At 39.4% G+C, this 13045-nt stretch overlaps 1 protein-coding gene across 1 annotated transcript in view; it reads left to right on the forward strand.

Moving 5' to 3' along the window:
* CCDC192 (coiled-coil domain containing 192) overlaps nucleotides 1–2996 on the forward strand; it is a 213125-nt gene extending 210129 nt beyond the window's left edge. The window contains exon 8 of the mRNA XM_042934254.1: nucleotides 2651–2996. Coding sequence (XP_042790188.1) covers nucleotides 2651–2937 — 287 coding nt within the window. The 3' untranslated portion in view covers nucleotides 2938–2996. The remainder of the gene's footprint in view (nucleotides 1–2650) is intronic.
* The last annotated feature ends 10049 nt before the right edge of the window (nucleotides 2997–13045 follow it).

Below are 13045 nucleotides of genomic sequence, written 5' to 3' on the forward strand. Positions count from 1 at the left end.
CTCAACCCCTAAGAACGTATTCTCCCAGCCCAGATTTCCATGCATACACCTTCAATGGCAACAGAGAAATGATCTGTATGCTAATGGTTGAAAGCCTCAACAGTCCTCACTCCCAAATAACAACTGTACATGTTAAACAGGACCATCTACGAGGAACCCATCTATGTGGGTTTTAGAAAGTGTTCCTCCAAAAGGAAACTCTAGCCCAACACTAATCAACAGAAATATGAGAGCCACAAATGCCTGCCGCATTTGATACTGGTATTTTAAATTCTCTAGTAGTCACATTTTTTAAAAAGTGAAAATAAATGAGTGAATATTGTTTTAAAATATATTTTATTAGGGCACCTGCGTAGCTCTGTCAGTTAAACATGTGACTCTTGATTTCAGGTGAGGTCATGATCCCAGGGTCATGGGATTGAGCTCCACATCAGGCTTCACATACTTAAGATTCTCTCTCTCTCTCTCTCTCTCTCTCTCTCTCTCTCTCCCCCGTCTCTCGGCTCCTCTCCCTCACTTGTGCTCTTTCTCTCTCTGAAAAATAAGATAAAATTTATTTAACACAATATATCCCCAAAATATTATTGCTTTAATATATAGCCAATTTTTAAAATATAATGGGATATTTCACATTTCTTTCAAATTAAGTCTTCAAAATCAAATGTGCATTTTATTTTTTGTCATGTTTATTTTGTTTTTGAGAGAGAGAGAGACAGAGTGTGAGAGGGGATGGCAGAGAGAGAGAGAGGGAGACGCGGAATCTGAATCAGGATCCAGGCTCCAAGCTGTCAGCACAGAGCCCAATGAGGGGCTTGACCTATGAGTCGTGAGGTCATGACCTGAGCCAAAGTCAGATGCTTAACTGACTGAGCCACTCAGGATCCCTTCAAATGTGTATTTTATACTTCCAGTACATCTCATTTCATATAGCCACATTTAATTGCTTAATGCCACATGTGGCTAGTGACTACCGTATCGGACAGCAGAGCTCTGGTCAGATGAAACAAAAGGTGAGACCCTGGTGTAACAGCAGATAATGAAGGCCTCCTGCCAAGTGGACTAACTCTCCTGGGCCTAAAAGCACAAGCCTATTGCAGAGGCAACAAACTAAATGCTCCTTTGAGACATGGAGATATTTTTCATTGCTTTTAGAGAAAGGTACATCAACTACCATCTCCATCAATATTATGGTAAAAGTTCAAATATTCAGAACAAAAACATCTCCATGGAATCTTGAAATGTAGTATATTGCTAATAACAATTTCTAAGAGCAGAAAACATCTCATCTTTCCTCTTATCACTTTTGTGAGGCCAAAACTATCCTGCCCACTGTGTAATTCCATGCTCAAGCTTTTGTCTCATGATCATTTGGGAAAATTACAAAAAAAAAAACCTGAAAATTAGTTTTATTTGCTGAGAAGGGGGTGATTCCCCACCTACATGGAAAATCACAGCACAGGTGCCCTATCTTTAGCAGGTGTACAGGTATACAATAGTAGCAGGCATTTGTATCCTGGACTGGCAGTTATGTTGCCTTCGGGTGCAGCTGTGCGGTTGGTTTACACTGAGGACTGAGTAAATGCTGGACCTTTAATTATACTAATTAACCGTCAATACCATTAATTCATACACCATTAGTTCGAGTATTCCTACGGTGATACCCAAGTTGTTGACATCCCTTTTTATAGTTGATGTCTTCCCTCTATATAACTCAGAGAAATGATTTTATGGTGGAAATCTCACTCTCTGGGTGAGAGTGGTAAGGAGGGTGGTCTTGCTTAAGTCTAATAGGATTTACCTGCTTCTTTCAGCAGGTAAATTTTGTGATGGTCTACCAGAATTTTTTTGTAAGGATTCCCTGCTATCAGCCACTAATATTTTATCTCTTTGTTGAAGCCTCTCTCTCTCCTTATTCAGGCTTTTATCCTTATCTGAAGGGTCAGAAATTATAAAGCATAAACTTTTATATACAGGGGATATTTGAGATTTTATGAAAGAAATGCTATAAACCCTTCAGACCTAAAGAGAAAGAAAGAAAGAGAGAAAGAAAGAGAGAGAGAGAGAGAGAGAGAGAGAGAGAGAAGAGATAGAGACTGAATCTCTATGGAAGATATTAGGCTAAAAATTTTCCTAGATCCCCTCAAATTGTACCTCTGCCAACTTTCAAGCTGACTTGGGTTAAGTAACATGTCTTTTTTCATCACTTCCCCCAGAAGGGGCAAGGACAACTTTTTTTTTCCTATTTGAGTTAAAATTCAATTTAAAGTCCATTTCTACTTGATTGTCACTCTTGTGAAAGATTCTTAGGCAAAAGGATACCATGAAACTTGGGATGCTGTTGTTTACAGATTTGATTTTCAAGGACGCTTCATTCCCATGGTTAATTAAAAGTTAAATGTGTACAAAAAAGAGTTGGCAAAGACTGATTCTCCTCCCTCTCTAGAGGTTTCCAAGTTCTTTTTTCATGAGCACCCAGAATCTTTTCCCTCACCGGACCCAGATTCCATTCTCGGTCTATCTGACCAGATGACGCAACATCTGTGTTCCCTTTTAAGAACGTGAGAAATAAAGCTTTTCCATCTTCCCTGTCTTTGAGTTCTGGGAAATCCAATTAAAACTGCTCAGATTTTCTTTTTCTTGTTTGCTTTAGAAGACAACCCTCGGGAAGAGTCCTGTGGCGGTCTCCCGCCTGTGGAAGAAGGTGATCAAAAAATTAACCTGATTATGGAGTTGTCAATGCAGGTTTCCCTTCAGACTGAAAAGATCACCCAGCTGGAAGAAGTTTTAGAGGAGAAGGAAAGGAAGATTCAGCAGCTGGAAGCTGAGCGGGGATCCCATCCTTTCCAAGAAGTTGACGAGTCTCCACAATGTTTACAAGAAGCCCCAATTTTCTTTAACAATAATGTCACCCCTGTGGTCTCTCATGAGGATATGTAAGGATTCCCAATAAGAAAATAATAAATGTTTATTAAGGGTCACGTGTGTGAAGTCCAGAACCCAGCTAGTCTCATCATTGTCGAACTCAACTTCAAGATGATGGGTTTGAATGTATCCTATAATGTGCCTATTGGAAAACAAAGGGAACTTTTCAGAACCAATGCCTGAATGTTTCCCCTTCAGACATTAGCAGTCAGGTAACCCACATAGTTGTGGAATACTACATTGTTAGACATCCCAGATAACTGTGGGAGAGAGAAAAACACACAAGTAGAGAGATGGCTAAAGAACATAGTATCATTTTCTTACCAGAGGTTTGTCACACTGCAAGGTACCACCAATCCTGTATCTGTAAGTGGCTCATCGTGAACAGAAACTGTCATGGAAGGCAAGCTTGCAACTGGGAAACTGGGGAATGTTAGGGTAATGAAGAGTGGAATCATTGCCAAGAGAGTAAACAGCCATGAGGTCTGTTTTTTCATGTCCTCTAGAATATATTTCTTCATGGCATGTAATTTATTAACATTTAGCAAGAGTAGAAATGCCATAAAATCAAAGCAATAAAAATAAATAAAGAATGGATGAATCAGTACTGTGGTCCTTTGGGAAAATTGTCCTGGGACAACTCCTTGGGAAAAGAGACAAGACTGATTTTTCCTGTTGGATCAAAACTAAGACCAAAGCAAAATATACTCCTCTGTGATCATCATAACAAGGAGGTGTGGACAGTACAAAATCATGTCAGGAAAAATAGAGGATGGGCAAAGGAAAGCTACCCTATAATTAACGGGCTACAAGAAATCAAATCATATTCCTCTTTTATGCAGCCCCCTCAAATAAACTTTCCCACACAAAAGGAGCAGCTAGGCACTAACTTTGGGGAAGACTTTGGTACTTAATTCTTACTGTTCTGGAACTGTATGATTCAGACAAATAGCTCCAGCTCTCCCATGAATCTGACTATATCACTATTTCTTGATTTAATTCAACCAGTTCAACAAATACTCCCTGAAACCCTTCTATCTACAAGAGACAACAACAGATGTTAGAAATATCATAGCAAATATGAGAATCACCATCTTTATCATCCAAGAGTTTATAGACACACAAGAGTCTCCTCAAATGTAAGGGAGTTATGAAATGGAAGAGGGAATGTGGGCGAACACAGAGTAAACCTGATTATCACTGCTTTAGTAAAAGTCCTCAAATTTATTGAACATGAGTAATCACTAAAAACTCATATTTCCAGTCTTTGGTAATCCCGGAAGGAGATTTTTCCTTGCAAACCAGTGGGAGGAGTCTCTTACCAAATGCAACCAGCCCATAATCTAATTATGGATCTGACTATCAACAAAACAAAGATTCCAAATGTGACTTCAAAAAAAGAAAAAGGAAGTAATTGAGTTTGGGCTCCTAAGAGCTTTATGATATTGACTCTAGATGTTCACTGCAAAAAAAAAAAAACAAAAACAAAAACAAAAAAAACCCATAGATTCATACAAAGCTAGAATCTTCCTATATTTGTATATAATCTCAGAGTTTCACATGCAAGGTCAGCAAGTATGTACAGGTGCACTCCATGATCAGAAATAAAAGCAATTTACAACTCCCAGATCATGAATACACACCTCCCCCAAAAAGTGACTCAAGGCACTTTTCCATGGTCCCAAAAGAACCTTTTCCAGGGAGTGTTCTTCAGCCCTTACCAAATTCATTTCAGAAATCCCTTTTCTCTTCTCCCTTCTCCTTTTCATCTCCTCCACCCCAAGATCTCTTTGATCTATGTATCTGGCCCTGACTAGGTCTCTCTTTTCCAGCCTTGAGGTTTTGCCCATTGTTTTTTACAACATGGCTGACAGTTGGCAAGTCCTCACTGTGTATTTCTGTAAGAAAGCTTTAAACCTTTCAGTTTCTAAAGAGTGGACTATCTCGAAGGCAAACCACTAATTCCATAATTTTGATCTGTTATCATAATCAAGTTTCCATCCCTTTATTTTACCAGAGATTGTCTTAATCCCAAGGGATATGGGGGGTGGGGTGGGGGTGTAACATAGAAGGAAAATATGGAAAGAGAGAAAAGAAAATCCCATCACATCCCAGATAGGCAGATATTAACGTCTAGGTCAATTTCCCATGGCTAATGCCCTGGCTAGCCATCAGTATGAAAGCAGACTGATAGTGGAGGTAAAATAATAGATGGAACTGGAACTGCTGTTAATAATTAATTGAGTCTGTCCCCTCTAAATATCTAAGACAAGTCAATGAAGAAGAAAGCATCAAGGCTCCCATTCCCTGGCAAAACCATCCTTTCAAGAAGCTGATCTGGGTTACCTAGATTCAGATCCAGGGGATCTCCAAATCCGAAGTGGGGAGAAGATTCCACCCAAAGATTAAAAGACTAATTTCTACTAGTGACATCTTAGTAACAAGGATTCTTTAAATATCCAAATTTTATGGGGTGGTATGGGGATGGCTGGGGGAAGGGGTGTTTAAGATGGGGTATTGCTGGCCTCTGAGGCATTCCTAAGTAAAAAATTCATATTCTTAGCTGGATATTTACACCAGTGTATGCCCTCAGAGTTCATTTCCATTTTCTGCCATTCCTCCAAATAGCCAACCCCTGGTTCAGATGAACTAAATATCAGATTATACCCCTACACTGGAGCAAAGTCTATTTGCTTACAAACATGCTAAGTTGCTGAAATAGCCTGATAATCTTTCAAATATCTGGTGTAAATATCATGAGACAAGTAGCATGCTGAGGACCTTATTCCTTAATGGAAATGCGGTGAATCATCAGGTAACATACCTGCTTGAAAAAGTAATTTTCTAGATTTCAAAAAAATTAAAACATTTAACAAGTAACTCAAGCCATTCCCTAACATTCTAAAGACATTCATGGAAATGTATGCATAGTTTTAGTTCTTTTTTCCACCAGTCATTAACTTTTCTCAGAGAGAAAGTACAACTGAATGTGTGGCATGTCTAATTTAAATAAATGTTGGCTTTCATAATTTAGTGTCATTATTATGTGGGTGTGCTCCCAAATACTTTCATGGCCAGCTGCAGTTACAGCAAAGGACTTGTTAAGGACTATCAAGAGGGCAAGCCATTGGAGAAACCAGCCCAGAAATGTGAAGGCGGGACCCTTGGATTCAATGAAGTTCAGCAAAAGCAAAGAAATGATGATGCTTTCTGCCTAAATGTATTTCTGGCAAAGAATGAATTGAATCAAGTTTTCATTGTCTCCTACACTCTTCCCTGCTTATCCCCAAATGCAATCATTTTCTTCTACATTACACTGAAGCAAAGAATTTTTGGTTTAATGCAGCAAGTAGAGAAGTGTTGATGAATGTTGCAGGATTAAGTCAAATTAATATTTATTGGCAATTATCAAGTATAGGGATGCAGGGACAAAACTATCCCAAAAGATATAAGAAAACTATTTTTAAAGGACTTGGTAAATCAACCGCCTGAGATTGACTAAGTGTGACTCTTAAAATTTGAAAAAATTAGAGGGAAAAAAAAAGGGAAAAGGAAATTGTAAAGAGTAAATCTTTATGAACAATTTCCCCTGCTAGGACAAAAACATCTTTTAGTAAGATTTCCCAGACACAAGAGACCTTTTTGCTTAACAGAGGAGAATCAAGTTCAAGTAGGAAATAACCTTTTTAAAATAAAAGCACTAGCACACTGGGATAAAGTTCACAGCCAAAGATAGGGCTGGCCATGACATTTTCCTTACCTAATGAAATGAGAACTTTTATGGTAAAACAAAACAAAACCAAAAACAGTTCTTATTCCCAGCTTCCCAAAGAAAATGAACATCTGGGGTCAGATCCTCTATACATTCCCAACATGAACCTGCAGCAAAATGACACTTAATTGTCTGATCATTTTCACCTATAAGGTTTATATTCATTTGCTTTTTGTTTAACCAAGAAGGAACATGAACCTGCAGCAAAACGACATTTAATTGTCTGATCATTTTCACCTATAAGGTTTATATTCATTTGTTTTTTGTTTAACCAAGAAGGACCTTTGGGACTCAAATCCCAAAACACCCAATTCTTTATTCCTGGATGGGAAAATCACATGACATATTATCTAATAACTCCTAAATCCCTTTTCCTAAATGTCACAAATAAGTCTCACCAAGAGTTTATTAGCTGGTATCACCTTTTCCACAGTATGATGCTAGCATAGGCAAAGGATGATAGAATAGGAGAGGGAAGACTTATCCTAGCACTAACTCTTTGTCACATGGGGTCCAAACAATGGTAACAGTGAGTTCTTGTTAAAAGAAAACAATCTGGGGTGCCTGGGTAGTTGAGTTAGTTGAGTGTCAGACTCTTGATCTCATGGGATCAGCCCCTGGTGGGGCTCCGCACTGACAGTCCGGAGCCTATTTGGGATTTTCTCTCCCTCCCTCCCTCGCTCCCTCCCTCTCTCTCTCTCTCTCTGCCCCTCCTTTGCTCACTCACCCATGAGTGTGCACATGTGCACACTCTCTCTCAAAATAAACTTAAAAAAAAAGAAAGAAAAGGAAAAAAAGCTATTAACAAAAGTGTTGATCTTATAATAACAAGGTATGTCTTAACACCTAGCTGCTATTTAAATCAAATTGGTATGAAAGAAACCACAAACAGTGGAAGCCCTACTGTCTTGTTAGGGATCTGCATTTACTAGCCATCCATTATGTGTATAGGAATATACCTAACATTTACATTACAATTTATAGTTAAAGTATTTTCAAAAGGATGATTTTATTTAATCTTCATGAGGTAGGTTGTAGCTAAATAATCTCAAATTTACAACTAGGTGATGTCAAAACAAAGACCTGTGGCCCCCAGGACCGTAGAACTTTCCCAACACTCACCATCTCTGTGTAGTTACAGAAACAAACACATTCACCATCTATACCTCTTTCCCAGGCCAGTCTTCATTTCCATTTATAGGAAAAAGAATTTTCTACAGGTACCTTGTTTCTCAGGTTTATTCCACACAAAGAGTCAAAAAGCTGTCTGTATTCAACTGACCTACTTACTGGGTTTAGCCAGAACAGGGTTTTGAGTTTTGTTTGCTCATTTTCTTTCCTTCTTTCTCTCTCTCCCTCCCCCTTCCTTCCTTCCTTTGTTTCTCTTTTTCTTTCTTCCTTTCTTTCTTTTTCTTTCTCTTTCTCTCTCTCTTCCTTCCTTCTTTCCTTCCTCCCTTCCTTCCATTTTTTTTTTTTTAATTAGGCTTCACACACAACATGGAGCCCAATGCAGGGCATGACATCAAGACCTGAGCTGAGATCAAGAGTCAGATGCTTAACTGACTGAGCCACCCAAGTGTCCCTCTTTCTTTCTTTTAAAGTAAATGCTTTTAAGAAGATGAGGCTGCCTTCTACAGATTCCACTAGGCTTCACCATTTCTAGTTGTCACATACCTTAAGGCTGCTTAACATCTTTATCTTACCTACCTGGCCTATAAGTAAATGGGTTTAGAATTCCTACCCAAAATACAGTGTGTATACCAGGTAAATTTTGTAATTTGTGGTTGCCACCAAAAATTACAGCATCTTGATCTTTTGATTTATAATCTAATATATACATTCAAAGTATTTTATATCCACATTCAGTGTTAAGGCTTGTTCTCCTCTGCATAACAGAGACAACACAACAAAGACCTAAACAAAGTAACTAACCCAGAGTCCACTGCATTTTCCTCATGAGGTCAAGACAGTTTCTGAATCTTTCTGTTTTGATGTGTGTGCTGTGTAGATAAAGGAAATACTGATGGTAAAAAGTCATCTTGTCCACACCACCAACACAAGTAAGTAGGTAAATGATTATCAGAACTGAAATTTTCTAAAGGAAGGAATCCCACACATAGACAGTCTACTTGCTTTTTTTCTTTAAAGTTTATTTCATTTTGAGAGAGAGACAGACAGACAGACACAGAGAGAGAGGAAGAGAGAGAGAATCCTAAGCAGGTTCAGTGGTGTCAGTGTAGAGCCCAATGCAGGGCTCAAACTCACAAACTGTGAGATCATGACCTGAGCCGAAATCAAGAGGTGGACACTTAACCAACTGAGCCACCCAGGTGCCCCTAGACAGCCTACTCTTTAAAACAACAAAATTCACCCTTCAACTCACTGGCATGGATTCTATGGTACATGGAGAAAGAAAGAAAATCAGTTCAGTGACATGAGCAAAGATTATTCGTTGTAGCTCTACCTGCTTTTGTCTCCTACTTCGACAAAAAGGTAGGCTTTAGGTCTCCTCAGCACATTTAACATATTTAGCAATTATGCCTTAAATTTATAAATCAAAGTAAAAAATTATGCTTCTGTTTATCCTGACAACCCTGTGAGTTATGGGTTTCTCATTTACAAGTGGGAAACAGAACTCTAGACTTTAGAATTACAATCTTAGAGTCCACAACAGAAGTCAGCATGCCTAATATAGTTTCCCACCTTTGTTAGCAGGGCCAGTGAGTTCAGAATAGTTTTTGTATTTTTCAATGATTGAACAACAACAAAAAATCAAAGAGTAAGATTTGTGGAACAAAAATTCTATGATATTCAATTTTTGCTGTCCATAAATTTTACTAGAAAACAGTCATGTTCATTCATTTAGATATTGTTTTGGTTATTTTTCTGCTATAGTGGCAAAGTTGAGTAGTTATGATAGAGACCTATGGCCAGCAAGCCTAAATATCTGAGACTTTATAATAAAAATAAAGTAAATTTAAATAAATACTCCAAGTCATATAGCTAGTAAGTTTCAGAACGAGGCTTGAGTCTGATTTTCTCACTCCAGTTGGAGTATTCTTTGTGATCAGAGTACTAATGCTTTTACACAGATTCATTCTCAACTTAGCTTCATAAAAAATGCGTATACACACACACACACATACACACATACAGTGTATATATATGTGTGTATGTATATGTATATGTGTGTGTGTGTGTGTGTGTGTGTCTGTGTGTGTGTGTCTGTGTGTGTGTGTGTCTGTGTGTGTGTGTGTGTATGCACCCAGGAGTCCTCAAATCTCACTAGACTATGGCTAAAAATATAGGCTTATATGTCTTTTCTTGTCCTGTAGCAGAAAGCCTTTTCAGATTATTAATACATTTTTCTCCAAGTATGGATCTATTTTATTCCCACAATAGAAAGGTAGCTTGCTCTGTGTGAACTTGCCTAGGACCCAGAAGCTCTGTGTAAAAGGAACAGAGTATAAGGAGAAGCTGACCTTGAGATACTTCCTTTCTAGATTTTTCTTACCAAAGACTAAGCCCACTGAAGAAAGAATGAAAATTTGCCTCTGACAGGAAGTTGGGAGACAGGGAAGGCAGTTCTTGTCACTGCTGAAAGGAGAACAAGAGAGTTATGTGTGTCTCAGCAGCAGCAGGAGCCTGACCCTGCTCTGGGACATTGCTTTAGGGAAGTAACAGAATCTCAGAAGGACCAAGGAGGTTGGGTTCTGAAGGCCCAGGATGCTAGGCCCTGCTAAGTGCCCATACCAGTGTGTGCCTTGGATATGACCAAGCAGTAGACCTGAGGAGACCAAGCTGACTGGGAAGACAGGGAACTCATATCATCAGGTGACAGAGAATGATCTCAGAACCAAGAATCCTGGCATAGGGCCAGGGAAATGGAAGATTCAAAATGACTGAGGTTGGGGGGCACCTGGGTGGCTCAGTCGGTTAAGCATCTGACTTTGGCTCAGGTCATGATCTCGTGGTTCGTGAGTTCAACCACAGGCTCTTTGTTCACAGTTTAGAGCCTGGAGGCTGCTTCAGATTCTGTATCTGCCTCTCTCTCTGCCCCTTCCCCACTCTTGGTCTCAAAAATAAATAAACATTAAAAAAATAGTAAAATGACTGAGGTTAAACTTCCTGCCTCCCTAGTGGGTTAAGGACTTAGAGTCAACATTCCAATAATTTATAGAAAAGGAAGAAAAGGAACTAGTCCAGACATGAGTTTGCAGACTGAGATTCACATGAGCCATACTATTAAAAGTCCCCATTAAAAATTCAAATCACAAAGCCTCCATATATCTATCTAAAAATTCCTGCTGGATTCAACATTCCATTGAGCTCTGCTCCCCTAACAATTTATGAAGATTCCACCATTCTCAGCACCTCAGTCTGTCATCCTCACCCTGAACCTCTGTTGCTTCAGAGAACGGCTGTCACCCCCTGCCATGTTATGACTGCCTGCCTCCTGCCCCCAGGCCTCCACTGGTACCGGGTTGAGCTCAGGCCGCAAAGAGAAGCACCTTCCTCAACTCTCCAAAACACAAACAAATATATTAGGCTGGGGTATTTAACAAAACTTCATTAAATGATTGGGAATAACCAAAACATGGTGCAAAATACCACACAGTTAGTTCAAGTTCTTGCTATGTTCTTTCCAAGTGGTGGACATCAGCTTTGCTACCACTGTTGGCATTTTACTACAGACATTCTGTTCCTTCCTCAGGGAGAGGAGCAGGTCACCAGTTCACCCAACCCAAAGCTGTTCATTTGGAATCCCAGGATGATTAATGGTGACAATATTCTTCTTCTGGACATAACTCCATCCACCTACAAGGTGTGGTCTGACTCCAAGGACTCCAACCGTATGTCCTAGAACCTGAGTTATTCAAGCTTAAATAACGCTCTCTGTGGGATACCGACAGGCTTATAACTTTCTATACCTGAGGAGGAAATGTTCTCAATGTACACTACTTTACAGCGGCACCTAAGTGGCTCAGTCGGTTAAGCGTCAGACTTCAGTTTAGGTCATGATCTCACGGCTCATGGGTTCAAGCCCTGCATCAGGTTCTATGCTGACAGCTCAGAGCCTGGAGCCTGCTTATGATTCTGTGCCTCCCTCTCTTTCTGCCCGTTGCCTTTTCACACTCTGTTTCTCTCTCAAAAATAAGTTAAACATTAAAAATCTAAAAAAATATATACACTACTTCATAAAATGCTACATATCTTAGCCTGCACATCTATAGTCATAGATACAGTGAATTGATCCTCAAAACAGAAGACTGGGTATTGGCTTTACATTCCTATAATTAAAGGGCCTTTTTGGGGGGCGCCTGGGTGGCTCAGTCGGTTGAGCGTCCGACTTCGGCTCAGGTCATGATCTCACAGTCTGTGTGTTCGAGCCCCGCACCGGGCTCTGTGCTGACAGCTCAGAGCCTGGAGCCTGTTTCAGATTCTGTGTCTCCCTCTTTCTCTGACCCTCCCCTGTTCATGCTCTCTGTCTCAAAAATAAATAAACGTTAAAAAAAATTTTTTTTTAAAAAGGGCCTTTTTGTGATTTTTCTAATATCCAGGAAGGATTCTCCGAAGATGAACTAAAATTCTAACACTAGAAATGCAGCTGCTAATTTAGATGGGGTTTTTTATAGTAAAACAAAGTCTCTTTCTCTGCCATACCATCCTTTCCCATTTCGAAGACGATACAGAGCAATACCACTGCTCTGTCAAAATCTTCTCCCCACATTTCATTTTTGGTAAAATTTCCCATTTTTTATTTTTTTAAATTAAAAAAAAAAATTTTTTTTAACGTTTATTTATTTTTGAGACAGAGAGAGACAGAGTATGAACAGGGAAGGGTCAGAGAGAGGGAGACACAGAATCTGAAACAGGCTCCAGGCTCTGAGCTGTCAGCACAGAGCCCGACGCGGGGCTCGAACTCACTGACCGTGAGATCATGACCTGAGCCGAAGTCGGCCGCTTAACCCACTGAGCCACCCAGGCGCCCCAAAATTTCCCATTTTTTAATAGATTAATATCCAAAGTATATTTTCCCTTCCTCAACAGACACTTACTGCATACTTTTTATGAACTTGCCCTTGTATGCTCTATCAGTCATATCAGGTGTGTAGATTTACCCCAAATTTATATACAGAAAAATACAGAGTTTATTACTGCTTCAGAGGCATTTGCTGTACCTGTTAAGTTTGTTAAATAATAAGTTCAAGAAATGGCTGGTAAAAAGAAATCAGGAGAGGGGCGGGTTTCCTATGCCACAGTTCCTTTTCTAAATACATTTGAAATTGGTGAGAGGTATTTTTTTAAACCCTCCATGGACTTGAGTGGATGAATGCTCCTTTGCAGGAG

This window comes from Panthera leo, chromosome A1 (assembly GCF_018350215.1).
Source record: "Panthera leo isolate Ple1 chromosome A1, P.leo_Ple1_pat1.1, whole genome shotgun sequence".
NCBI lineage: Eukaryota > Metazoa > Chordata > Mammalia > Carnivora > Felidae > Panthera > Panthera leo.